The sequence below is a fragment of the Gadus macrocephalus genome, chromosome 16 (genome assembly GCF_031168955.1).
Source record: "Gadus macrocephalus chromosome 16, ASM3116895v1".
Lineage (NCBI taxonomy): Eukaryota > Metazoa > Chordata > Actinopteri > Gadiformes > Gadidae > Gadus > Gadus macrocephalus.
The window spans coordinates 16,000,643-16,025,990 of NC_082397.1; the positions used below are offsets into that span (position 1 = coordinate 16,000,643).

Below are 25,348 nucleotides of genomic sequence, written 5' to 3' on the forward strand. Positions count from 1 at the left end.
CGGATTAATCACTTTCATCCATGTCAAAAATACCTTTCAATCTTTTGTTGTATTTCACTGGGAAAGTGTCGGTTTTAGGGTGGGAGGTGAAGGGGGAGAGAGTGTACTCTGAGCACCCACGTCAACTCACAGACTACATGGGACTGGTGTTGTTGGACCAATTGTCGCAGAGCGGCTCAAGGTGCAGTTTGGCTGAGGGCCCTCGAATGGCACTTGTTGAAAAACTACACAGAGAAATGTCTATGTGGTTTATATCGCTGCTAATTGCAGCAAACACGCTAATGTCGGGCTGTTTTCACAGTCAGCCAGGCCACTTCTCGTCACATTGCGGAACCCACTTTGAACACAAGCCGCTCTCCACTATTCTGTTATTCGTGAGAGGCCATGCTAAATTGCTTATTAATCAGGCCACTTTGACATGACCACAATCTGCACGCTCGCACACACACGCACACCACACACACACACACACACACCCACACAGGCTAACACACACACACAGACAGGCTCACACACATACGCACACTCACACACACCCTTCCATCTACAGTTCTAATCTGTCAGTAATGAGGTCACAGCTCTCATTAGAGCTCAGAGAAAGCGGGGGGATATGAAAGAGAGGAGAACTCAGGGTGTTGGCGGGGGGCGTGCCTGCCTCTCCCTATGGAGGTCAGTAAGTTTGTGTTTGCGCACAGCGTGTAGAATCATTCGCAATAAGTCCCAATTGCTTGCAGATTTGAGACCAAATGTGTGTGAGTGCAGGCGCGCGTGTGTGTGTGTGTGTGTGTGTGTGTGTGTGTGTGCGTGTGCGTGTGTGTGTGTGTGTGTGAATATCTGTGTGCGTGAAGGATTTTATGCATATGTGTGTGTAGTCATACCGGGTCCAACACAGGTGTGATGAGCAGATGTTTTCCCCAAAGGAACTGCCGGTCCACTGTCCAGCTGGCGCTATCAGAATAGAACCTGCAAAGCACAGTAGAGAAGGGGTCTCTCCATATCACATGCATCCACCATTAGAAATCTGACATGGCACAACAATGATAAACCGACATAAACCCTTGTTGGCATGACTAGCGATGACTACAAGACTAATTGATTGGCTGCTTGATGTTTGTATAATTACTGAGCGTGTCATGTGTAATTTCTTCTTGGACCAGAGGAAGACTAGCTGGTCATCAAGGGCGTCAACAACAGCAAATACACCCTATATTCATGAATACACCATTTTGTTTTGCTCACCACTACAGATATTGTGCACGTCATACATGTGTCTGTCCTCATCGTAGTTGCTCCAATATTCAACAATATATTATGCAAATAATGTTAAAATCAGAAAAATAACTACGATATTTATATACATATACCATACTTGCAAGCAGTATACATGATGGGGTGAGGACAGGAGTGTGTGTGTGTGTGTGTGTGTGTGTGTGTGTGTGTGTGTGTGTGTGTGTGTGTGTGTGTGTGTGTGTGTGTGTGTGTGTGTGTGTGCGACGGACTCGTGCATGAGGGGCCTGACGACGGTCTCCCCCGTGGTGTGGGCCTTGTAGAACAGCGTGTACAGGTAGGGCAGCAGGGTGTAGCGGATGGTCAGGTAGTGTTTGGAGCTCTGCACCAGTGTCGAGTTGGCCCCAAACGCAGCTGGATCCTGAGGCTGTAGCCGGAGAGAGAGGGGTAGGGGGTCGGGGAGAGAGAGAGAGAGAGAGAGAGTGAGAGGGAGGGAGGGAGGGAGGGAGGGAGGGAGGGAGGGAGGGAGGGAGGGATGGATGGATTGACTTAAGGGAGGGATGGAAAAAATTGAAAAATGTAAATAACAAGGAAGGAAAGTAAAGTCATTACCGAGTTGGTTTAAGAGGGAGGGAGAAAGATTGGAGAGAGGGGGACGAGGGAATGAAGAAGAACGACGCAAGGTACAGTTTATAGAGAGGGATGGAATATGCAAGAGGGAAGATTATGGTGATGAGGCAAAGAGAGCAATGGAAAATGGAATAGTTGGTTGATGTAGAATAAATGATAGACGGATGGCAGGGTGGTGCACCCGTCGTGAGCGAGTTTAAAAGGGTGGAGATTGGCAGACAAAAGGGGGGGGGGGGGGGGGGGGGTGTAAAAGGTGATGCATAACGAGAGAAAAAAAGGAATGAAAAGATCACAGGGCAAATAAAGAGAGAGGCATGGCAGGCATTTAAAACAGCACTTCAATAGCTCTTTGGTCTTGAATGGCAAGTATGACAAAATAAATAAAGGACATATTAAAAGAAACATTAAAGATGGTTTCATCATTCTATGTAGCAATGAAGGCATGGAGCAATAGAAACCTCTCAATTTGAGAGGTGAATGGAAATGTACAGATTGAATTACTGAATAAATATAACATTGTAATGTAAAGTAATGCAATTTAAAGGAAAAGGGCTGTCTACATTGATATGTAACTGAATGTCTGTATTTTGTAACATCGAGTTTGTTTTTTACTGTGCATATTATTCCACATCATATTTTCAAAATGGTTTCAAGACACAGTAATTACACTAATTAATCTCAGGTAGTTGGGGAGGAAAATCTTAGGGAAATGTGTCTTTTAGTTGGCTTGTGTTGTAACATTATCAATGACGCTAGATAGATGTTATCATTACAAAATGATTTATAACTATTGATATGATACATAAGATAGCGATTATGATTATAGATAAGCACATTGTAGGAAGTAAAATAGTAGTTTTAAGGTAGCATTATTCCTTAGATCCATTGTCATCATCATTACTTTTATCATCATTGTTACATCATTATAACTTTAAGACCAAAAAAACAACGGATTTCAAACAGATCTTTTTAGGAAGAGCAGCAAAGTTAATTGCAGAGAGCAAAACAAGACGTTTGTGCCGGTGATAAACTGAAAAAAGACCTTGCTCATCTTGCTAATCATTTACGCCCTCAACGCCTATGTTTGTGTGTGTGTGTGTGTGTGTGTGTGTGTGTGTGTGTGTGTGTGTGTGTGTGTGTGTGTGTGTGTGTGTGTGTGTGTGTGTGTGTGTGTGTGTGTGTGTGTGTGTGTGTGTGTGTGTGTGTGTGTTTGGAATATGGCCTCTCTGGCCTTCTGATGAGAGTAGTGATTAGGGCAAAGCAAAGGTCACACATTAGCTGTCTCATTTACTGGAAATCGTACTTCAGATTCATCATCATCATCTGCCTGTCCCTGTCCTCAAGCTAATAGAAGCCGAGTATTATCACCCCCTCCCTTTGTCTATCTCTCTCTCTCTCTCTCTCTCTCTCTCTCTCTCTCTCTCTCTCTCTCTCTCTCTCTCTCTCTCTCTCTCTCTTTCTATCTCTCTCTTTCTCTCCCTCCCTCGCTCCCTCTGTGTCTCTCTCTCTCTCTCTCTCTCTCTCTCTCTCTCTCTCTCTCTCTGTCTTTCTCTGTCTCTCGAACTCTTCCACACGCTTTGTCTCTGACACACTATGCTATTTTTGAAGCAGGGAAATGTCATGCGTTGATAATGGTGCAAGCGTCCATTTTCACACTGCTCAGTGCTCCACAACAGATTTCCATCTCCAAGTTTGTCATGACAACCAGAGCTAGGCATAGAACAAAAGCAAGACCTTCAAGGTAAGGTAAAAACAAAAAAACACTAAACTACATAGATTAAGTAGAGGCAAAACTAAAATAATGTGATCGATGACCCCAAAAACATTAGTTCAATATGACGTTTAACACAGTTCTGTAGTCAAGACGAATATCAAACTCACTCATGCTTTTTGCTGTTTAATAATGAAATAACCAATAAAAACAGTGATTCTGTTATGGACATTGGAGGGACCCATTGAGACCTGGCTTTTTGTTTCAGAAATCACTGCGTAAAAGCCTCAGGTTTTCTGTTGGCTGCCATAACCCAGAAAAAAGCTATTGTGATCCAGAAAGTCAACCTGAATTACACGTAACGTCTCACTAGCTATTTGACAATAATAACAGGCTTTCGTGTAGCTGTTTTTCTATTCCCAACCTCCGACTCTGATAGCGAGAGGCTGCGATGACTTTCCCTGCAAAACATGTCAGCATGTGTGACGGCCCTTTGGCGAGAAACCCTGGCAGGTACATTTGTGCGTTCCTTGTTTGTTGATTATATTCTCGGTCCCTGGTCGGACAGATGCGAGCAACAGACCCTGCAGTGTGTTGTTGTTGTTGTTGTTGTGGTCGAAGTGCCACTCCTGTGCATGTGATGTGTGTAGATGTGCTGGTTATATTGTGGTGTACAGGGCTGGGGGGGGGGGGGATCCTGACCTCGTAGCCCTGAGCGTTGTGGTTGCGGCTAAAAGGGTAGAAGGCCCCGACCTGCATCCAGCGACGGCACAGATCCTCGGTGGTGTTGCCGAAGAAGCCGCATATGTCAGCGCCGATCTATAGGAAAAAGAACAGCATGAGAAAAACACACACAAATATGATTTAGTTTGGCGCACACACACGTGCACACACACACACACATGCACACACATGCATCCGGCAGACACACCATACACACACACTCACACACGTACACATACACACACACACACACACACATATGCATCCGGGCGGACACACAGAGGGACACATGGGGATTGGAGATGGATGCTGCGTTGACATTTACCCAGAACCTGCAGTATTGTGATGCTTTTTGCTGTGTTGTTGTTGCAATGGTTGTTTCTTGTCTTTGTTATGTTTTGTTTTTTTTGAAGAAGAGGAAGAATAACAAAGATAGCCAATCAAAAATAACAGAGGCATGTCTTGTGTCACCGCAAATGATTTAGGAAAGTCAAATTGACATAATGGATCTTTTGGCAGACGCTGTTCCTCTTTTCAGTTCAATTCAGTCTAGCTTTATTAGGGGTATATATGGACAGTGTTCTTTCTTTCAATAATGGAACAATGGAGCCTAAGAAAGAAGCTTCACTTGGTGGCCAGAGAGAGTCGGCTCGTTATTGTTTACTGACAGACATATTTTACAACACTCTCAATGGGAGAGAATTGATCCAAACCCTATTTCCTTTGCTCTCCTGTGTGGATTATATTGTACGTGTGTGCGCCTGTGTGTGTGCATTAGTTTGTGTGTGTGTGTGTGTGTGTGTGTGTGTGTGTGTGTGTGTGTGTGTGTGTGTGTGTGTGTGTGTGTGTGTGTGTTTACGTGTGTGTGTGTGTGTGCGTGTGTGTGTGTGCCTGCGTGTAATTGTGTGTGTGTCTGTGTGTTTGTGCCTGCGTGGATTGTGTGTGTGCACGTTCTAGATGATTGGAGGAATTTGACACAGACCCACCAGGATAAAGGTTGGCATATACAAAATCACCCAGTGAGAACAGCTGGAATTAATGAATGTGCGTTTCCCTTTGTGTGTGTGTGTGTGTGTGTGTGTGTGTGTGTGTGTGTGTGTGTGTGTGTGTGTGTGTGTGTGTGTGTGTGTGTGTGTGTGTGTGTGTGTGTGTGTGTAGCTGTATTTGTGTGTATAGTGGATATGATTAACACCTACCCCCAGTTAGGCTCTAACTGCTGTATGCATTCAATGTACAGAGCCATTTCCCTGAGGGTGAACAAACCCATCCCTTCTGTGTATCCATGTTTCTCAACTAATCTTGTGCACTAAGATGTTTCCTGCACTTTTAGATGTCAACGTGTAAATATGAATATTTACACCTTGTATTATCATACCAATCTAAAATGGATTTCATATCTCTAGGACGGACACATTGCATGTTATCTCAAGATGAGGTGTTAAAGATGATACTTTAGATAAATTCCTTCTAATTCCTTTATCTTTTCAATTAGCTTATATTAGTCCCTGAGCCGAGCAAGCACAGGAAACACGCTTCTAATATGAATATAGTCTAGACATTCACACAGCGTTTTCTCATAAGGTATTACATAAAGGTTAAGGTTTATTGGGAAAGGCCTGGGATGACCAGTCCTAGTTGGTATTCTGCTTGGGTTACAACTACTGTTACTTCTACTGCTAGTATAACTGCCAATAACAAAATACCAACTTCCAAACACAATAGACTTGCCACACGTTCAGCACAGGATAAAGCACTATCATTCCAAACCATTGTTGTATAAATAGCAATTCTTATTGCATGGCACCAATAGTGTCATGTAATAGTAACAGTCTGTACTCTCTGAGTCCGTACTGATACTTACGTAGGGAACCCCAAACAGGCCAAACTCCAGCATGCCCGGGATGGCCCATTTCATGTCGTTCCAGTTGGCCCCGTTGTCCCCAAGCCAGTGACCCGAATACTTCCCCACGCCCGGGAAGGAGGAGCGGGTCAGCATCAGGGTCCGGTTTTCACCGAAGACGCGCTCCAGAGCTCTGTGGGGCCGGGTGAAAAGAAAAGAGCAGGAGTGAGAGGGAGGAGGACATTTTAATGAGAATAAAATACCAATCAACTGCATGTGAGAGAGGATGGGAGAGAGAGAAGAAGAGACGAAGAGATGTTGATCATGAAAATGGAAAAAAATTAAAGCTGAAATAGGCCTGTGTATCAGTGAGAAGGTAGAGAGGAAACGAGGAATAGCGAGAGACAGAGGGATAGGGAAAGACAGGGGGGGAGAGTGTGGAAGAGGGGCAGAGAGAGAAAGGAGAGATATAGAGTATCAAAGATAGAGGAAGAGAGAAAAAGGGGAGAGAAAGGGAGGGATAGAGTATCAGCGAAAGAGGGATAAAGTGCGAGACAAGAGAGGGAGAAAGGAATAGGCTGTGTGTGAAACACAGAGAGAGTGCAAGGGAGAGAGATAGAGAGGATCAAAGGAATGAGAGACAAAGAAAGAGTGTGTGTGGGTGAGAGAGAGCGAGAGAGAGAGTGAACACGAGAGAAGGAGAGTGAGAGCGAGAGAGAGAGACAAACAGATCTGACAGGTACAAACCCAGATCTAGGTGAACAGCCTTTTTTATTTTTCTATTTGATGAAGGGATCGAAGCGCCATTGATTTTGAGGACAATAGAAAGCCCTGATGATGTTTACAAAATGTGTCTCCTGCCAATAACACATTTTAATTAGTCGACGGAGGGAAAAGAGAGGCATGCCAGGAGGAGAGAGAGATAGCTTCAAAAGATGAGCTAGCGTTAAAGCAGAAAGAGGTAGTAAGCACATTTTTACTTCACAGGGCTTGTGACTCATGCTCTGCAGGGCTTGTGTGTGTGTGTGTGTGTGTGTGTGTGTGTGTGTGTGTGTGTGTGTGTGTGTGTGTGTGTGTGTGTGTGTGTGTGTGTGTGTGTGTGTGTGTGTGTGTGTGTGTGTGTGTGTTTGAGAGTGTGTGTGTGTGTGTGTGTGTGTGTTTGTGGGTGCCTTTGTGTCTATGCTGCTTTCATTTGACAGGCAATATGCTCCATCTGGGGCAAGCCTCACAGCAAATGTTGCCGGGAGCGTCTGTTTTGATGGTGTGATTAGTGTTCATTTCAGCCTCCAGGTTCATTTCGACATCCTCAACTGGGCCTCACTATCACTATTGGATGGTTGGGCGCTCAAGGTCAACTCCCGATCACAAGGGTCAGCTCTATGGTGCCATGCTGTGAAATAGCATTATCCTCATCAGCCCCCCTGATTACTCATCAATCGAGCACCAGATTAAAAGCAGCTTTTTACAAACATACCCACATACTTTCACTTCCATATATCCTACTTCTGAATGCAGTTTGTCACTTGCATTGATAGAGCCCTTGGTGCTAAGTAGTGTTGCTCTTTTAGGGTTAGGGTTAATTAACATGATAATCATGTTAATTATAATATATTATATATTATATAATAATACAAAATTGGCATCAAAGTAATCAGAACAATACATTTACAAACTGACAATGTGACGAGACATGATAATAAAGGATTACCCTTATGTACCCTCCTCCTTAGCTTGACCCCAGTCCAATAACATCCCAGTAGAGGATAACATTAAGCCATTCACACACTGAACATAAAATCCACACTGCCGGACACAGTTTGGGACACTATTGTTGTGTCCAACAATTGTTGCAGAAACATCAACTCTGCTTCAATGGGCCGTGCGGGAGCGGGACGTGTTTGTTTGTGAGTGTGTGTAACAGCATGCTTTGTTTTTGGCTTCGGCCAACAGCTCGGAGTAAACAGGACCAAGAGTCAAATTGACAACCGAGTATGTGTTTATGCAGCATAATCCTACGTTTCTAAGGGCGAATGGTTTAGGTGCAATTCTGCAAATGGCAGACCTAAGCAACATATCACTGTGCTGTCACTTCCACCACCAGGTTGAATTCCGCAGCTGGGCTGGCAAAAAACAGCAGTATCTGCCTTCTAACCGGTGCCTCAACATCCATCCCATCTCTAAACGATGAGCACTATTTTGTTAATGAAACTTGATACTATGATTACAGTCTTAATTCCATTACCCCCTTAGAGACTTATTCCCCATGCAGGATGTTGATGCTGCGGCTACATAGAAGATTTGTAGAAGTCATGCTCTCGTAAACTCCAACGCTGCGCCAAAATGGAAAATCCAATCTCTCCCGAGGGACGCCTGGCCTCATTAAAATATATTACTACCCTTACCATGTGGGGAACCATTGCCACTTGGCAAGCGCAATATTTGAATTGTATTGCTATGGAGGGCTGTAGTTCATCCCTGCCTTTGTGTTCACAGCTGCCAAATTATCTCCATAACACAATGCCATGGACATTAGTTAAGTTGTGTTGGAGACAGTTTGAGTATCTGACTATAAGGATATTGCAGTTGTTACACAAATAAATTGGGCTAGCTAGCCCCTACTGGCACTAAGGAAAACAGTGGCATCATGTGTTTTGTTCATCGATAGTCAGCAATAAAGAGTGGTGCCCACTTCTCAGTAGCCAGCACCATGGAGTAACCATAGAGACTGTGGACATCGTAGTGGTTCCCCCAGGCCTGCTTGGCATCCATGCAGAGCGTCTTACTGTACATCAGTCCATCCAGAATATCTGCAGGAGGAGGAGGAGGAGGAGTAGGAGATTTGGCGGGGTTGGAAGTGGATGGAGGGAGGGAAGTGATGGGGGGGGGGGGGGTGAACAAAAATAAATTAGGTGTGAGGAGGAGGAAGATGACAAGAACACAGCATGAAAGAAAACAGAAGAAGAAATAATAAGGTCAGATCATCGACCAGATGATGGGAAGAGAGAGAGAGAGAGAGAGAGAGAGAGAGAGAGAGAGAGAGAGAGAGAGAGAGAGAGAGAGAGAGAGAGAGAGAGAGAGAGAGAGAGAGAGAGAGAGAGAGAGAGAGACTTTAGAGGAGAGCAATAAAACAGCCTTCCCCAGTTATGATCATCTGTGTGGGACACCGTCAAAATAACAGACATGGAAGAAGAGCAGCCATTTTCAAAATACCACACTTGGGACTCAACATTTGAAATTACTCTTCCAGTGGGCAAGAACTGATTTTGTGGGCTATTATGGTGTAAAAAACAAGAAGAAGGACACTTTTCAATGCGTATTCCACTGTGTTGTATTGGGGGGGGGGGGATTTCACTATTGCTATTTGGTAATAATGCTAACGCTACTAATTCCTGCTACTAATTCATAATTAATTAGTTTCCATACATTTCGACACTGCTATGAATGCTTCACAACATACAACAGATGGCAGTAAAAATCAACTCTGTGATACAACCTGGATTGTATCGTGCTAGCCAGGTTAGGACTTGAAAGGATAGATAGAGAAGTTACCCATTTGGTTGACAAAGGGTAAAGAATAAGCAACTTCAACACCACAGGAAACACTGTGTATTGTCGGCGGACACATACTCGGTGTGAAGGGGGGGTTGTTGAGGTTGTTGACTTCACAGCCCTTGTTTGATCCCTGGTCGAAGCTTGCCACCTCATTCATGTCCTGCAGATAAAGATCATCAAGGGTCATCGAGGGAGAGCCTATCGGAGCGTTTATTGGTGCAATCGTTCACGGGTATAGCAGGCAATGCATTGGATGTCAAAGCTACATATTTACTGAACGAGCAGGCCGACTAAAGAAAACGTATCGAACGGCACGCCGACCGTGGAGCGACGTCAGGTAGACTTACGATCCAGAGCGCGTCGTGTTTGACCTCTCGGGAAAAGCGCACGTACTCATCCACCCACCAGTCGATACAGTTGGTGCTGGTGTAGTCTGGGAACACGGTTTCTCCTGGCCAGACCTGCCACACAAACAACCATTGCACCGCACGTTCTTGAATGAACAAATGTGATCTAAATGCATTTGTATGTTTCCATTGCTTCTACTGAAGCCTGCATTTGAATTGTCAGTTGTTTTTTTTGCTTTAAAGACCCCAGTCTAAAGGAACTTTGAACTCATGAGACACAGATCCAATGTCCCAGCCTGGCCAGCGTACGATTTAAAAATATTTTCATTCGTAACTTTATGTGATTTATATATTATAAGAGTGAGTTTGTTTGTTTATGTGCATGCATTAGTGTGTGTGTGTGTGTGTGTGTGTGTGTGTGTGTGTGTGTGTGTGTGTGTGTGTGTGTGTGTGTGTGTGTGTGTGTGTGTGTGTGTGCGTGCACCTGTGCCTATTGGTGTGTGCATGTGTTTGCATGCACCTGTGTGCGTGTGTGTCTGGGTGTTTGTTTGTGATAGCGTGGTAGATATTACATCTGAAGGTTGCTCAGCTCTCGCTATCTGTTTCCTTTACCTCCTTCGCCAATCATTTTACTACCCTTTTTCTAGCAAGGACACGGTCACACGCACAAAAACCCACACACAAACTCACACACACACAACGAAACCACACGCACACGCACACACCTGAAGCTTAAGAAAAAACAGACACACACAAACACACACACACACACACACACACACACACACACACACACACACACACACACATATATACATAAAGATTTATAGGCAGATGTTGCTGGCAGGTGGTGAAAACCAAGGTCAGGTTTTATTGATAGTTGCTCATTGTGGCCATCCTTCTTCAACTACATCTTTTAGCTCAGTCTCTCTTCTGATGCCTAAAGTCACTCTAGATTCCACCACATCAACCCTCTGCTGTACCATTAAAAAAGTATCCTAGTGTGTTGTTTGTTGATCTCTGAATGGGACGTGTTCCGTCTAAATAGTTGACAGATGTATGTGTGCCGCTTTGCCTTTTGAATGGTTAGCGTATCTCCCATTTAGTTCCAATAATTAGGAGGGATGCAATGCATGGTACCATTTAACTCAATCAAGATCCAGGGGAAATTAAGAGTTACTTTCCAGAAGTCATCCATTTGGTGCCCAACATGATCTAGAGAGCAACCGAAACCATGTAGGGGACCTATTATGCTTTTTCGACTTTTATGACCTATAAACGTTGTTATAATGATTGATAGTTATGTTTAACCATACTAAAGTGTCAAATCATGACGTACATGCATTTCGACGTATTCCCTGCTGACAGTCTGGGGTAGCTGTGCAGAGCGCTAAACACTCGGGACAACGTTTGTGATTCACTTGTTCACATTTCCGGGAAATCATCTCCGTAGAGGCACTTCTGCCACGCCCCCTTATGCCTGGTCAAATCTGCCTGCGCGAGCGCTTCAAGGAAGGTAACAAATCACAACGGAGTTGGGTTGGCAGGAGGGGGGCGAGGGGGCGGAGGAGGACGAAACCGAGCGTTGACAGAGAAGGCTGAAAGCGCCCAGATGAGAGGAAGAGTTTCCCGAAAATCTACATCGTTTTTGTGCTGTGATTCGTGTCAGGTTGCGCTATAGGAGTCATTAATAAGAAATTAAGACCAGAAAAGTAGCATAATAGGTCCTCTTTAACGTTTCCCATCTGGCCCAAACCTCGATGGATCTACACTTCGAAAACTGTCTCACCTGTCTCAGGAAATATACATCAATGTGTTCTTTATCCTCATTTGGGCTTTATATTGCCTTTAGCCGCATCGGCATGAAGCAAACACAGGACACAAATGGCTCACACAACTATTTAAAGATTGAATAAAACTGTCTCAACTTTCATCATGCAACATTTGTGGGAATCATGCACTGAAAGCCTTGCTGTCATACACTTTGCTGTCTGATTTGTTTTTATGTTGCGTTATGCCCCACTGAGTCCATCTGGGATTTGCCTGATGCATGCGAAGAAGTGTCACTTCCTCCCTGTCCCTTCACCTGCTTCACATCCCTTTTTGCTCTGCTGACGCCAAATAAAAATGTTTTCTGTTTATTTTAAAAAAATTGCTGCTAATAGTTTCAGATGCAACCCATTGTAGTGTTAGTTTATCTCAGGTGACTAGCTTTCCTTAAAGCCCTTAAATGAAAGCTAAATATTGAACGGTATTCTACGGTACGGTGTTCAATGTTACTATGCAGATACATGTAAATGAATTTAGCAAGTAATTGTTTTCGAGAAGCACACGTTCACCCTATAACCTTATCTGATACATATGCATTATGTAATATGCACGGACACACGCTCTGAATTCTGTGATGCAGAACGATTAAATGTAGCAATGAATACGTTTGACCAGCTGCAATCATCGCCAAACAAAGGTTTGCTCAGGCTAATAACAACTCACTTTCTTGAAATAAATGTTTGACTACAGTCCCTGTCTGAAGTGTTGACATATCTACTATGGGAAGAAACATAAAATTATACCATACGATACAAAATGATGTGCTTGGCTCACTTGCGGTAATTTGAAATACCCAGATTTCAGTCACAAATGCATAGATCTTTCTTGCAAACTGTGGCAATGACATATGGACTGCATTGCATCATGCACAGGCGTATTGTTAGAATCAGTCTAGACTAGATGTAAAAAAACTCCAGAAAAACACACAAGACGATGCCAAAAACAACTCACCGCTCCCACTAGGGGTGTTTTGCCATCAGACTCAGTGACCCATGCCTTCTTGGCTGTGCCTCTGTCATAGGAGCCGTAAGGAGCGTCCCCTTGCAGCTTACTGGTGGCTATCGCAGGGTCCTTAGACAGAAATACCACAATATTCATACCCATAGTAAACAGAATGGTCACTGCTATTTCAGTTCTGTTGCATCACATTCAAGGTGACTGAAATCTATTGGATTTATTGGAACTGAAATTCTATTGGATTTGTTGGATCTGAAATTCACACACTCAATCCATTTACTAATTTAATTGGTGAGGCGAGGACTGAAATCAAATGTGGAAAATGGACGGGATATGTTTAATAGATATAGAATAATCTCAAATAATAATCGCTGATTGAACCATTGAAATCATATAATTAATGACACATTATTAGCATTTCTTGATTCAAAACAATAAACTCCCACATTATTTGCATTGCCTGATTGAAATCAAAAAACTCCCACATTATTATTAGCATTGCTCGATGAAAGACAATAAACTGTCATAATGTATGTCAATGTTCAGGCGAGTCTTACCAGGATGAGTATGTATTTCTGACCCTTCTCATGGAGGTAGTCAGCAAACTGAGGCAGATCTGCGAAAAGATTCTTGTCGTAGGTGAAGTCCTTCTTATCCTCCATGTAGTCAATGTCTGTGTACTGAATGTCCTGAGAAAGAAAAGAAGAGGGAAATTAGAATGAAACCTGTAACAGCCGATGTTTACTGATTAAATATGCATTACAATAATGTAATGTAAGTCTTTTTGATATTTAAAGAAAACATTTAAGGCGAGACACGGCAGGTGAATATGATATTTTTTTTAACTTACAGATATCTTTATGAAACTTTACCGGTTGATTAGCCACATGATTAGAAGAAGAAAATGCATTGGAAGTTTTCTGTAATTGTATGTTATGATATGCTAATTAGGCTATATCTAATAAAATATGCGCAAATGTGCATATAGAATCGGACCATTGGAAAAAGCCAGGCTCAAAATTATTTTTTCATGTTGTTACTATATTAAATAGAAAAATATTTACAAAGGGTATTATGGATATCTCCTTTCGTTATCCAGTTAATCAGAAAATACTGCCAATGCCTTAAAAAATGTATCGCCGCCCTATTTTAATGTATAAAATGTCATGTAAATTAGGCCAAGAATGATATATCAACAAATCCCCAGGTAAAAATCTTCATATAGTAGCTGGGAATAAGATTCTAAAGTTTGGTGTATGTAGGTGCTACAGAAGTGGAGATTCCTTGCTTGGCGTGTGAAGAAAAACTCATTTTGAGAAAACGGCCTTTAAAGATTTTTATGGCAAAAGCTAACCAGGAAGCTTGAGAGCATACCACGTGATACATTCGAACCAATAGTCTTGTCGGAAATCGAGTCCAGCCAATCAGATATCACTTTTATGTTGTGCAGCAGATCGAGTGCTTTCCAACGATACCACGGAACACATATGACAGAGACCGGCTGTAATTTGAAACGGTGCATAATAAAGACAACTTTTGGTGAATCTTCTGTAAAATTCAGAGGCGCAAGTTGACAAACTTTAATAAACGAACACCTAAATGTTTTGTTTTGACTTTTTTTTTCTTTTGTGTGAAACATTACATGTTAATGGTGCATAATAGCCCAAAATATCAAAATTGACCAGTGACTGAAAAATCGATGATTTTGCCTGCCGTGTCTCGCCTTAATGATCATGCACTTTTTAATGATGATTTCACAGAAGGTAAGGTGGATGATTTAGAATAGTATAGAAGCATACTAATAACAATAAGAAATATAACAACGTATTTTCAATTCAAATGAATTGAAATGCCGTTGACATTTAATCCATTTCATAAATGTTATCTTTCGATGAAGATTAGATTCAATATTTTTAGGGGACAATATAATGAGTCACCAATAATAAAGTCCAGTTGAAAGTTGAGAACGCAATGTGTAGATCTTCAATTGGTCTAAAGACAGCCGTACATTTGCAATGTACCACTGACACTTACCCACTATAACACAATATTAGTATCTCTCACTTGTGTACCCTTCCGTTTGAGAAGCATTGGAATTTCATGTTCATATTATTATGTCATGTCATTACGTCAGTAGTAATTTTTTGTTAAGTTACTAATCATGCAATCATTTGTCATTATGGGGAGATATTCTTACCCAAAACCAAAAAAAACACAATGCATTTTGATGCACAAGCCCTATACACATTTTTGCACAAAAGTTGCAGTTAAAGACAAATTAGCTGCTAGCCTTCTGTTGGCTTGTTTGCGCAGGGCAGAAGGAGGCTCAGTGCGCCAGCTAGCTATAGAGGCACGCGCTAATGTGCTCGAAAACCTTGGGAGGACACTGAGAATGTTAACACATTCTGGATGGGCTTCTTTTTTCATCTTTACTGACTATTCCTTCATGCTAGCATTCTGTCTGCTTGTTGGCTGCCAAATTGTTCTTGGTATGGATAGAGCAGATGGTTGGCGGGGTCTGCCAGATCCTTCGCCTAATGGTAATCAGCTCCAGACGTATTAGGGAGAATGTGATAATGCCCTCTGTGGTCTATCTGATGCTTATCAAATATGTCCCTCAGTAAAGCACGAGTGGAACCAGCTGCATCCTAATTCCTTCGGAAAGATGGGGCAGAAAGAAAAAGGAAAAATAAGTTTATCAGGATGAAATATTGAGCCGGGATGGGCAGTTTCGAATGGATTCGGTGTGTCTGCTACCAGAACGGTCGGGGCTGAGAATTGATTATTTTTATTATTTTTTCTTCTTTGCAGGGTAATTTTGAGCTCATGAGATTAGAGCTGTATTTCTATGTCTTAGTGTACTGACGCACACAAGTTGAGCATTTTTTCTGTATTTTTAAATCAAATATGCCCACAGCTCCCCGTTTACCAAGATGAGCAGATTATCGCTTTCACTGACAAAATGTCCTCCAGAAGTGGCATTCATCCTGGTCTTCAGGGTTTGGGAGAGAATGTGTTTTTTTACTCCGCTAACGTGATTTAATGAGATGGGAGCCCAGCATGTTGATCTCTGTTTACCAGTAATATTTAAACATGTGTGAAAAATTGTCCTACAGGGATTGCACACTGAACACACCGGGGCATACTCTCCATTATTTGAAAGCAAGCTGGATTACCCCGTCAAACTGAAAGGCCATCCCTATCAATCTGACTGGCTGTCCAGCCACTGCTTTACCTTTCATATCACGTCCCTGGAGATGGTGTAGTAGGAAGGACCCTTGCCTCTGGAATCCCACTAAAGTGCTTGAGTGGCTCACAGTTAAGAAGAGTTTGGAAAGGTAACATATCGATTGCCTCCACCTCCTCCCCACTATAGAGTCATTTGGCGAAAGTCTCCCTCGTCCTTTTCTTAAATTTTTTCACAGAACAATATTTGAGGTTAGTTGCTCCCAGAGGTTTGGAGTACAGGGGTGCAAAGATTGAATAAAAGGGTCGCAAGTCATGGTATACGGACTTTGAAAACCCCACAATGCGTCGTAATACTTGATATCCTGCTTATGTTTAATTATGCTTTGGCCGTTACAAGGACGAGACCTCTTCCTATCCATCATATATTGGGGTTGTATTTTCCTTTCAGAAAAAGGAAAAAGTTAAAGCAAATAGCTAATAGCCAAATCAAAGGGATTGCCAATTACAGTGTGTGTGTGTGTGTGTGTGTGTGTGTGTGTGTGTGTGTGTGTGTGTGTGTGTGTGTGTGTGTGTGTGTGTGTGTGTGTATGTGTTTGTGTGTGTGTGGTTGCGTGTGTGTGTGTGTGTGTGTGTGTGTATGTGTGTGTGTGTGTGTGTGTGTGTGTGTGTGTGTGTGTTTGTGTGTGTGTCTGTGTGTGTGTGTTTTGTCAGGAGAGTGTGTAAATGGATAAATTGAGTTAAGAATTAAACATGGTCAATCTAGTGGACTTAACGCAGAGTGCTTTAATCTTTTAAATTGCATGATCAAATATTATACATTCAACCTTCATTGCTAAACTTTTGTTTTGTGATTAGTGAAGAAATCCTGCAGCAATATACTTTTGTAATGAATTGCTATAAGAAGGAGTATCATTGATTGCATAATTATTGCAAAATATTTTTTTAAGATAAGTGAGAGAAAGGTGTAAGAGTCTGAAACTCCCCCTAACTGACTATAAGTGAACTGCAGCCTGTGGGAGCTCGGGCGTGGGTGGCACTGGAGTACGAGCGTTATTCACCAATAATACAGACTAAGTACATAATACAAACTAATAATATAAACTAATAACACGATAATATGAACGAGTTATGCTCTTCTTTAAATACTAGGGGACTCGGGAGTGTCTTGCACCACATTTCCTGCCTTTTTTAAATAGGAGAAAAAAAGAGGATATGGTCTTACATATGGGAGGTCCACAGCCCGATTCCTCTCTACAGTCCTTTTGACCTCCTCCAGGCTCCCGTAATCCCAGCGGGACAGCTGGAAACCCAGGGACCAGTAGGGTGGGATGACAGGCCGGCCAATCAGCTGCAGGGAGCAAACCCACAATAAGAAACAATGAGTTTGGATGAAGTCTTTCTCAACAAGCTGACAAAACCTTTAGACTTTCAATAATGTGGTCGATAAAATATGTATATAAAATGTGGTCGATAGTGTTTGAGTGTGGTCGCTAGTGTTTACATGTGGTCGATAGTGTTTAAATGTGGTCGATAGTGTGTAGGTGTGGGCGAGAGTGTTTAAATGTGGTCGATGGTGTTTGGATGTGGTCGATAGTGTTTAAATGTGGTCAATAGGGTTTACATGTTTAAATGTGGTCGATAGTGTTTAATTGTGGTCGATAGTGTTTAATTGTGGTCGATAGGGTTTACATGTTTAAATGTGGTCGATAGTGTTTATATATGGTCGATAGGGTTTACATGTGGTCGATAGGGTTTACATGTAGTCCATAGTGTTTAAATGTGGTCCATAGTGTTTAAATGTGGGCGATAGTGTTTAAATGTGGGCGATAGTGTTTAAATGTGGTCGATAGGGTTTACGTGTGGTCCATAGTGTTTAAATGTGGGTGATAGTGTTTAAATGTGGGCGATAGTGTTTACATGTGGTCGATAGGGTTTACATGTGGTCCATAGTGTTTAAATATGGTTGATAGTGTTTAAATGTGGTCGATAGTGTTTGCATGTGGTCGATATTGTTTAAATGTGATCGACAGTGTTTAAATATGGTCGATAGTGTTTAAATATGTTCTTTTCACTCACTCTCCACCTCATCCCTAACTCTCCACCTCAAGCTGGTGTGTAGTGAGCGTTCTGGCACCGATTGGCTGCCGTGCATCACCCAAGTGGGTGCTACATATTGGTGGTGGTTAGTGAGGTCCCCCCTTCACTTTAGGCGTCTTTGAGTGTTATTAATTATTATTATTCTTCATGTTTAACCTCTGTTTTCCTTTTATTCCTAGTCTGTTTTACATAGTTTTGAATGATGACTATATGCTCTGTAAGGTGACCTTGGGTGTCTTGAAAGGCGCCTCTAAATTAAATGTATTATTATTATTATTATAAGTCTTTCTGGGTTTGAAATGAATGAGAGTATAACGGCGCTTTTCTATCGGCGGGTACACTTCGGACCCAGCACGCCACAGTCCAGTAGTGGGGGCGCGGTATAGCCCAGCTCAGTTACGGCTCACATTTCCACCGCCGACAGTACCCTTGACAATGAATAAAGAGCAACAATGTAGGACGTCCAAGAAGGATGGCAAACTTTTGCGCGACATTTTCTTAAATAAATGAAGATTTCGCCGTTGTCCAGAAATACCATGCGGGTAATGTGTTTGTTTGTTATTATCCCCCAGTCTGTCGACCTATCAACGGACGGCTTGTGTAGCTCAAACGTGCCGTTGTGGGTGTCAGATTGACTCGACTGCCAGATCGACTCGAGGCCCTGCGCAATAATGACGCACTTCCTGTAAACGCTGTCTTTTAAATGCGCATGCGCGTTTCATTCATTCCCATGTTATTCCCAAGTATTAACAATCTCCTTTTTTTCTCTAATCTATGAATAATAATCTAATGTACAAATTATTGATGCATATACTTGGGTTATATATAAAAGAAGAATCGGCTAACTCCATTCACTGAACGGGACGATCCACTTTATTTCCAGCGCTCCCAACACGGAGTCAAAACAGTGACCCACACGCAGACACTTCCGTTCTCCTCCTTCAGAATAAGAGTCCCTAACAGGAGCTGGGTTACAGATACATTCGTCAGTGCTTTTAGACGTGTTTCCAATGGCTTTGTTGTGCGAAAGAACGGGCTGCGTTCAATGAAATCAAAACTAAAACGGATTGAGCCTTCTTTTTATGTCCATGATTGAGCCCCATTATAAACAACCCTTCCGGGTTTGTCCGTTGGCTTGTGTCGATACGTCATCTGTAAGCGCAGGACCCCGAGTCGATCTGGCAGCCGAGTCAATCTGACACCCACACCGGCACCCTTTCAGGCGTCTCAGTATCCCAACGGAGGAGTACTGCGAGACGAGTATGGCTCAATATGGCTGAGTCCGGATCACGGCCACTTTTGGCGGGGAAAACGCGACCTGTGCCGCATCTTTCCGGACTGAACCGACCCGCACCCTCTGGTGGAAACGCGCCATAAATGTAGTATCTCCTTCAGCTCTATTCATGATTCTTTTTTTAAAGCTACTTCTGTCGTTGTATAGGAGCACCGTTATGACCAATGTTTTATAGGAAATAAAACATAGTTTTTTAGTTACAGTGACAAATGGGCATAGCTTACAACGTTGAAGATTCATCTATTCAAAGTTCATATATTTTGAAACATCGTCAATCAACAATTGCAAATAATTTTGATTGGATCGACATTTTCTGCATGAGTGTAGCTCAAACCGGACCCTTTGTGAGTTTCCCTCGCCTATAATGGCGTTGGAGAGCTCACAAGTACATCTTTATCCAGCTCTATTCTCCTCACGAGGAGCGCTGGTGGACTTTTCGAGCGGCGCCGCCTCACCTCGAGGAACTCCTGCACCACTTGTTCCGGCGTGTCTCCAAAGAGAACGTAGAAGTCCAGGATTCCTCCGATGGTCCTGTAGGTCACCGCGGGGGCCGGCTGCAGGGTGACTTCTGCAATGGGACCCACACGATCAATACCAACACAAACACGACACGCACACACACACTCACATACACTCACGGAAGGGCACATTAACTCAATGGACCCAGACACCCGCACAAACAGAGCGACAGACAGACACTCACACACTTGTCTGAAGCTATGATGAAGGGTAGAAAGGGCTCTTCTATACGAATGAGTGCAGACATCCGTCAGATAAACACCTACCACAGCTCATTTCCATTCTCCTCCATCATCCATTACGGGCTAAAACAAACATCGCCCTATTCTCTTTGATATGTCTGCACCTTTTTTGGATTGGAGCAGTTGATCTTTTTTTTCTGGTTGATTAAAGAAAAGACTAGATGTTTGTTCTACCCTTGAAACACAGCACACCGAGAGTTGACTGACGCTAAATGTCTGGCTGTGCGTCTTTCCAGATTTGCGTGTACAGTCCCATTATTACTTATGTTTAAATGTTGGCCCTGAATACTTTTTTTTACTTTTTGGCCTCTGCGTGTATGTGTGTATATGGGTACGTTTATGTGTGTGTGTGTGTGTGTGTGTGTGTGTGTGTGTGTGTGTGTGTGTGTGTGTGTGTGTGTGTGTGTGTGTGTGTGTGTGTGTGTGTGTGTGTGTGTGTGTGTCTTTGTTGGCGTGCATGTGATTCTTTACCCATAGCGTTGCTGTTCATTAAGAAGACGCCAAATGACTTTCCACTCTCGTCTTCCAGACAGAGAAAGAACGGGTAGTGGCCATAGAGGTTGTGCGTTCCCTGGAGAGAGAGAGAGAGAGCGAGAGAGAGAGAGAGAGAGAGAGAGAGAGAGAGAGAGAGAGAGAGAGAGAGAGAGAGAGAGAGAGAGAGAGAGAGAGAAAGAAGGGGCGAATTGGAGAATTTGTGAGAGATAGAACTCGAAGCACAAATTACCTCTTTCCAAATAAGCTTACAAGACATTGAATTATAAAACCATTGGAGAACAGGATAGCCATGAAAGGAACAAGCATCAAATTCCGTGGGTACGTCTCATGCATAAGAAAATCAATCAACCTTGCCCTCCGCCGATTCTAAGCATGAGCGAGGCTAAGGAAAGTAATGGATGCTGTTGAGCATGGATGCTATAGGAATTCATGCTAATGAAGGCGTAAGTATACAGTTGTATGTGTGTGTGTGTGTGTGTGTGTGTGTGTGTGTGTGTGTGTGTGTGTGTGTATGTGTGTGTGTGTGTGTGTGTGTGTGTGTGTGTGTGTGTGTGTGTGTGTGTGTGTGTGTGTGTGTGTGTGTGTGTGTGTGTGTGTGTGTGTCTGTCTGTCTGTCTATGTTGAGTGTGAGTCTGATTGTGTACTATAGAGTGCTCCCTACCCCGTTTGGAAAGGCGTCTCTTGTAAAAATGGGCCAGGTCTTCCAGTTGGTGTCATGTCGATATTGTTTGTGAACATGCTCCCCTAACCCATAGATATTATGGGATGGCAGCCTGGCAGAAAGCTGGAGATATTGGTCGGCAAACACTAGAGGGGCCATGGTGGTGTCAAACCTAGTTGGGGGATAAATTAATGATGAAATTAATAAACAATAGTTTAATAAATAAACATGAAACACAATCAACAACAATAAAAAATCGCATTAATGTTATTTAGCCCAAAGCACACCTCATGCCAATTTGGGGTCATTATTTGTAGCACAGACATAAAATAAATATAACCTATCGTTTAATCTGAGAAGAGCAAGTGTAGAGGGGTGGTCATTTGTTCACTTCTTACAGGACTGACTTCATTATTCCTACAACATAATTTGTCATAACGGTGATTTGTTCTTTCAAAACTGTATATATAGAGAGAGATACAAAAGAAAATGTAAAGAAATGTATATATATATGTATACATATATATATATATATATATATAGAGAGAGAGAGAGAGAGAGAGAGAGAGAGAGAGAGAGAGAGAGAGAGAGAGAGAGACGTGTACACAACACTAGTTGAAATAACATCAAGTAACAAGTGTGAGGAAGACATCCCATCATGCCAATAACAAGCCCTGGGTTGCAGTGTGTGCACGCTGTGTTCTTTCTGACGCAGACATACAGCGGGGAGGAAACACTAGCTGTGCTGTACTGCTGCCAGGCCGTGAGGGGCTGACGTTTTTCATTTCAATTATGCCGCCTACCTCTCCTTCCAAGCTTTATCTCCTACCTGACATCTCACATTGTGTTATCGCGGTGTTATCGTGCAAACAATTACATGCATCCACTCCTTAGATCATCGTGGGAACAGCATTTATTGTTCCCTTGAAAGCAGCACACAATGCACGAGAACAAGTAATAGTATCATGAGAACAGTCTATACATTTATTGATTTTGATTGTTATAGCCGATCAAAGGCTAGAACACACACACACACACACACAACCACACACACACACACACACACACACACACACACACACACACACACACACACACACACACACACACACACACACACACACACACACACACACACACACACACACACATTCAAACACTCTTCTATTAGGAAGCCTTGTTTCTTAAGGATATTATCTATTAATATTGATCTGATACCATGTATCCATTTTGGTAGTTGTTGACTTTTTGTATTGGTTTGTTTAGTTCGATTCAAGCACTTGGACATATCAATTTATTTGGTGTTGAAGAATTGATTGTTTTCATACAAATGTTTTGCTGGATATTTATCTTAATTTCTAATTTTTCTTTTGTCAATTGGGTTGAGAGTCTGTGATAATGCAATTTAAAATGAATGTACATAAACTTAAATCAAATAACTATGTTTGTTTCTAACATACATGTCAAAGACCACATTGATTTTTGCACTGATCACCGACAGCATTGATTAACACGCACACACACACACACACACACACACACACACACACACACACACACACACACACACACACACACACACACACACAAACACACAAACCTATTTTGCAGCTGACCTTTAACTTATTAAGTTGTCGAGGGTAAAGTCTTCAATATGGAGTGATAATACTCTTGTGACCCTTGTGTGGCCAACTATATATTTTGTTCACGTGATACCTTTGTCCTAATAATTTTAAATATTGCTTCCTGGGTATTCCATTCTTAAAAGGATAAATATACATATAAAAACACATTCAGAATGGTATCAAGAGGAAATATATATATCTGTTAATAAGTTAATATAAATATATATGGATTTAAGCACACACCAAGATACCGTTTTTCATGTTCCTGAAAATGTTTTCTTGGAAGCTTTCTGCTGCCTTGGAGAGCAGCATAGACTAGAATTACTATATTAATACAATTTCTGAATTATAACATTTGCTGTACCTCGAGATGTGTCACAGAGTCTTCGTAATTAGCACTTCAAATCCTGACTTCCTGAAATATTTTTAACTAATAAGAATATAATAGCGCTCTGAATATGTGTTGGTCACCCTTGCTTAAAAATATCCTAATAAATCTGTATATAGATGAGACTTTCCCCCAATTAAATAAGCTAAGACTGCACTGTGTGTTTGGGGTACTTTTATTTCAGCTTTTCTTTTTGCATAGCACCACTTGCAAGAGCAAGGACCTCTGCGGCCTAACGGACCCCACTTGTCACACGTTGGCACTTACTATATAGTTTTAATGATAATGATGGTTTAATGGGCCTAATTGTTTTTAATGGCACAAGGGATGGAGTGTGTGTCTGTGACTGAGAGAAGGACTCTGTTCATGTGTGTGCGTGTCTGTGTGTGCCTGCTCATGTGTGTGTATGTGTGTGTGTGTGTGTGCATGCGCGTGTGTGTATGTGTGTGTCTGTGTGTGTGTGTGTGTGCATGCGCGTGTGTGTATGTGTGTGTGTGTGTGTGTGTGTGTGTGTGTGTGTGTGTGTGTGTGTGTGTGTGTGTGTGTGTGTGTGTGTGTTTGTGTGTGCTGACTGGCGAATGTAATTGATAACGGCAGCGGCGCGCAAGACCAGGGCCCGCCAAGCATACCCGGACTGACACGTGTGTAATTAAGGTGTCTTGTCACAGCGGGAGACTGACGGAGTACAAGGAGGAAGCAGCGAGCAGCCTCACGTGCTGCACCATGCATAGTTATGAGGGAGATCACACCCCCGCTTACAGATCACAGCGAGGAGGGCTAGTGGGGCCTTAGGAGATGTTGCTGCATGCTGCTTAATGTGCAGCCTCCCATTGGTCCCCCAGGTAACTGGTTATCTGGATCCATTTATTCCTTTACGAACTGAAATCTAAGTCGCAAATGTGTTATTATATAGACGTGCTTTGCATTGTTATCATGTTTTTTTATTATTATTCATCAGACTATAATCCCATATATTTATTTATATCAACATCATTATTGTGATTTCTTTTTTTTTTTGAGTGTGTCGAAGAAAATACTGACGATTAACAAATCACTTACTATCTAAGTGTAGTTCTGAGCATTGCATTCATGAAGACTCGTCCATTATTACAATCTATCCTTAAAGAGAAACACGTATTTCTAAAGAGTTAATGTGTAGATGTTCATCGTAGGACAAACACAGGGGTTGCTCATCACACTAATTATGGCTCCGTTCCATTTCTGCACTAGGGCACAGGTAGTTAACCAGTGGAGATAAGTCTACTGCCTCTTTCCTGGTTCATAAAAGCAACAGACCCGTCATAAATGAAATTCAACCAGACTGTGGACCATCATCGTGTACCCAGTCTCAAACGTTGAGATAAGGACCTCAATTTCAATTTCAGGAACACAGAATAATAAAGGCTTCTGCCCTTAAACTGAATGCAAGGTAAACAAATACCCACGCCAACACACACACCAAAACACACTTTAACTCACAGCACTTTGTTGCTCTCCTTCCTGCGCACTCTGAGTCCGAAGGGCTGGTGTGTGATTTCAAGCGTTTCTCGGATGGGGCTGGACGGCTTGTTGTTGGGGATGTTCATGTGCTCATGGGGGACCTCGTACCTTTGCTTATTGGAATCAAAGATCTGCGGGGGAGATGAGGAAGACACACACACACACACGCTGTCACAAACCATGTGTCTGTGTCTTTGTATGGAGATTTATAATTGTGTGGCTGTGTAGCTGTGTGGTTGTGAAGTGGTTTTTATTTGTGAAGTCTTTGTGTGTGTGTGTGTGTGTGTGTGTGTGTGTGTGTGTGTGTGTGTGTGTGTGTTTGTGTGTGTGTGTGTGTGTGTGTGTGTGTGTGTGTGTGTGTGTGTGTGTGTGTGTGTGTGTGTGTGTGTGTGTGTGTGTGTGTGTGTGTGTGTGTGTGTGTGTGTGTGTTTGCAAAAGGGATTAATTGCATGTGTAAATGAGCTTTTTTGCATGAGTGTATGCATGGTGTGTGTGTGTGTGTGTGTGTGTGTGTGTGTGTG

General features: G+C 42.5%; 1 protein-coding gene across 1 annotated transcript in view; it reads right to left on the reverse strand.

The window, feature by feature from the left end:
- si (sucrase-isomaltase) overlaps positions 1–25,348 on the reverse strand; it is an 83,389-nt gene that overhangs the window by 50,826 nt on the left and 7,215 nt on the right. The window contains exons 6-19 of the mRNA XM_060076236.1: positions 24,807–24,958; positions 21,315–21,486; positions 20,630–20,729; positions 19,853–19,965; positions 17,229–17,354; positions 13,375–13,506; positions 12,812–12,931; positions 10,031–10,144; positions 9,759–9,843; positions 8,821–8,938; positions 6,153–6,324; positions 4,271–4,387; positions 1,500–1,654; positions 879–963 (exon numbers count right to left, since the gene is read on the reverse strand). Coding sequence (XP_059932219.1) covers positions 879–963; positions 1,500–1,654; positions 4,271–4,387; positions 6,153–6,324; positions 8,821–8,938; positions 9,759–9,843; positions 10,031–10,144; positions 12,812–12,931; positions 13,375–13,506; positions 17,229–17,354; positions 19,853–19,965; positions 20,630–20,729; positions 21,315–21,486; positions 24,807–24,958 — 1,761 coding nt within the window. The remainder of the gene's footprint in view (positions 1–878; positions 964–1,499; positions 1,655–4,270; positions 4,388–6,152; positions 6,325–8,820; positions 8,939–9,758; positions 9,844–10,030; positions 10,145–12,811; positions 12,932–13,374; positions 13,507–17,228; positions 17,355–19,852; positions 19,966–20,629; positions 20,730–21,314; positions 21,487–24,806; positions 24,959–25,348) is intronic.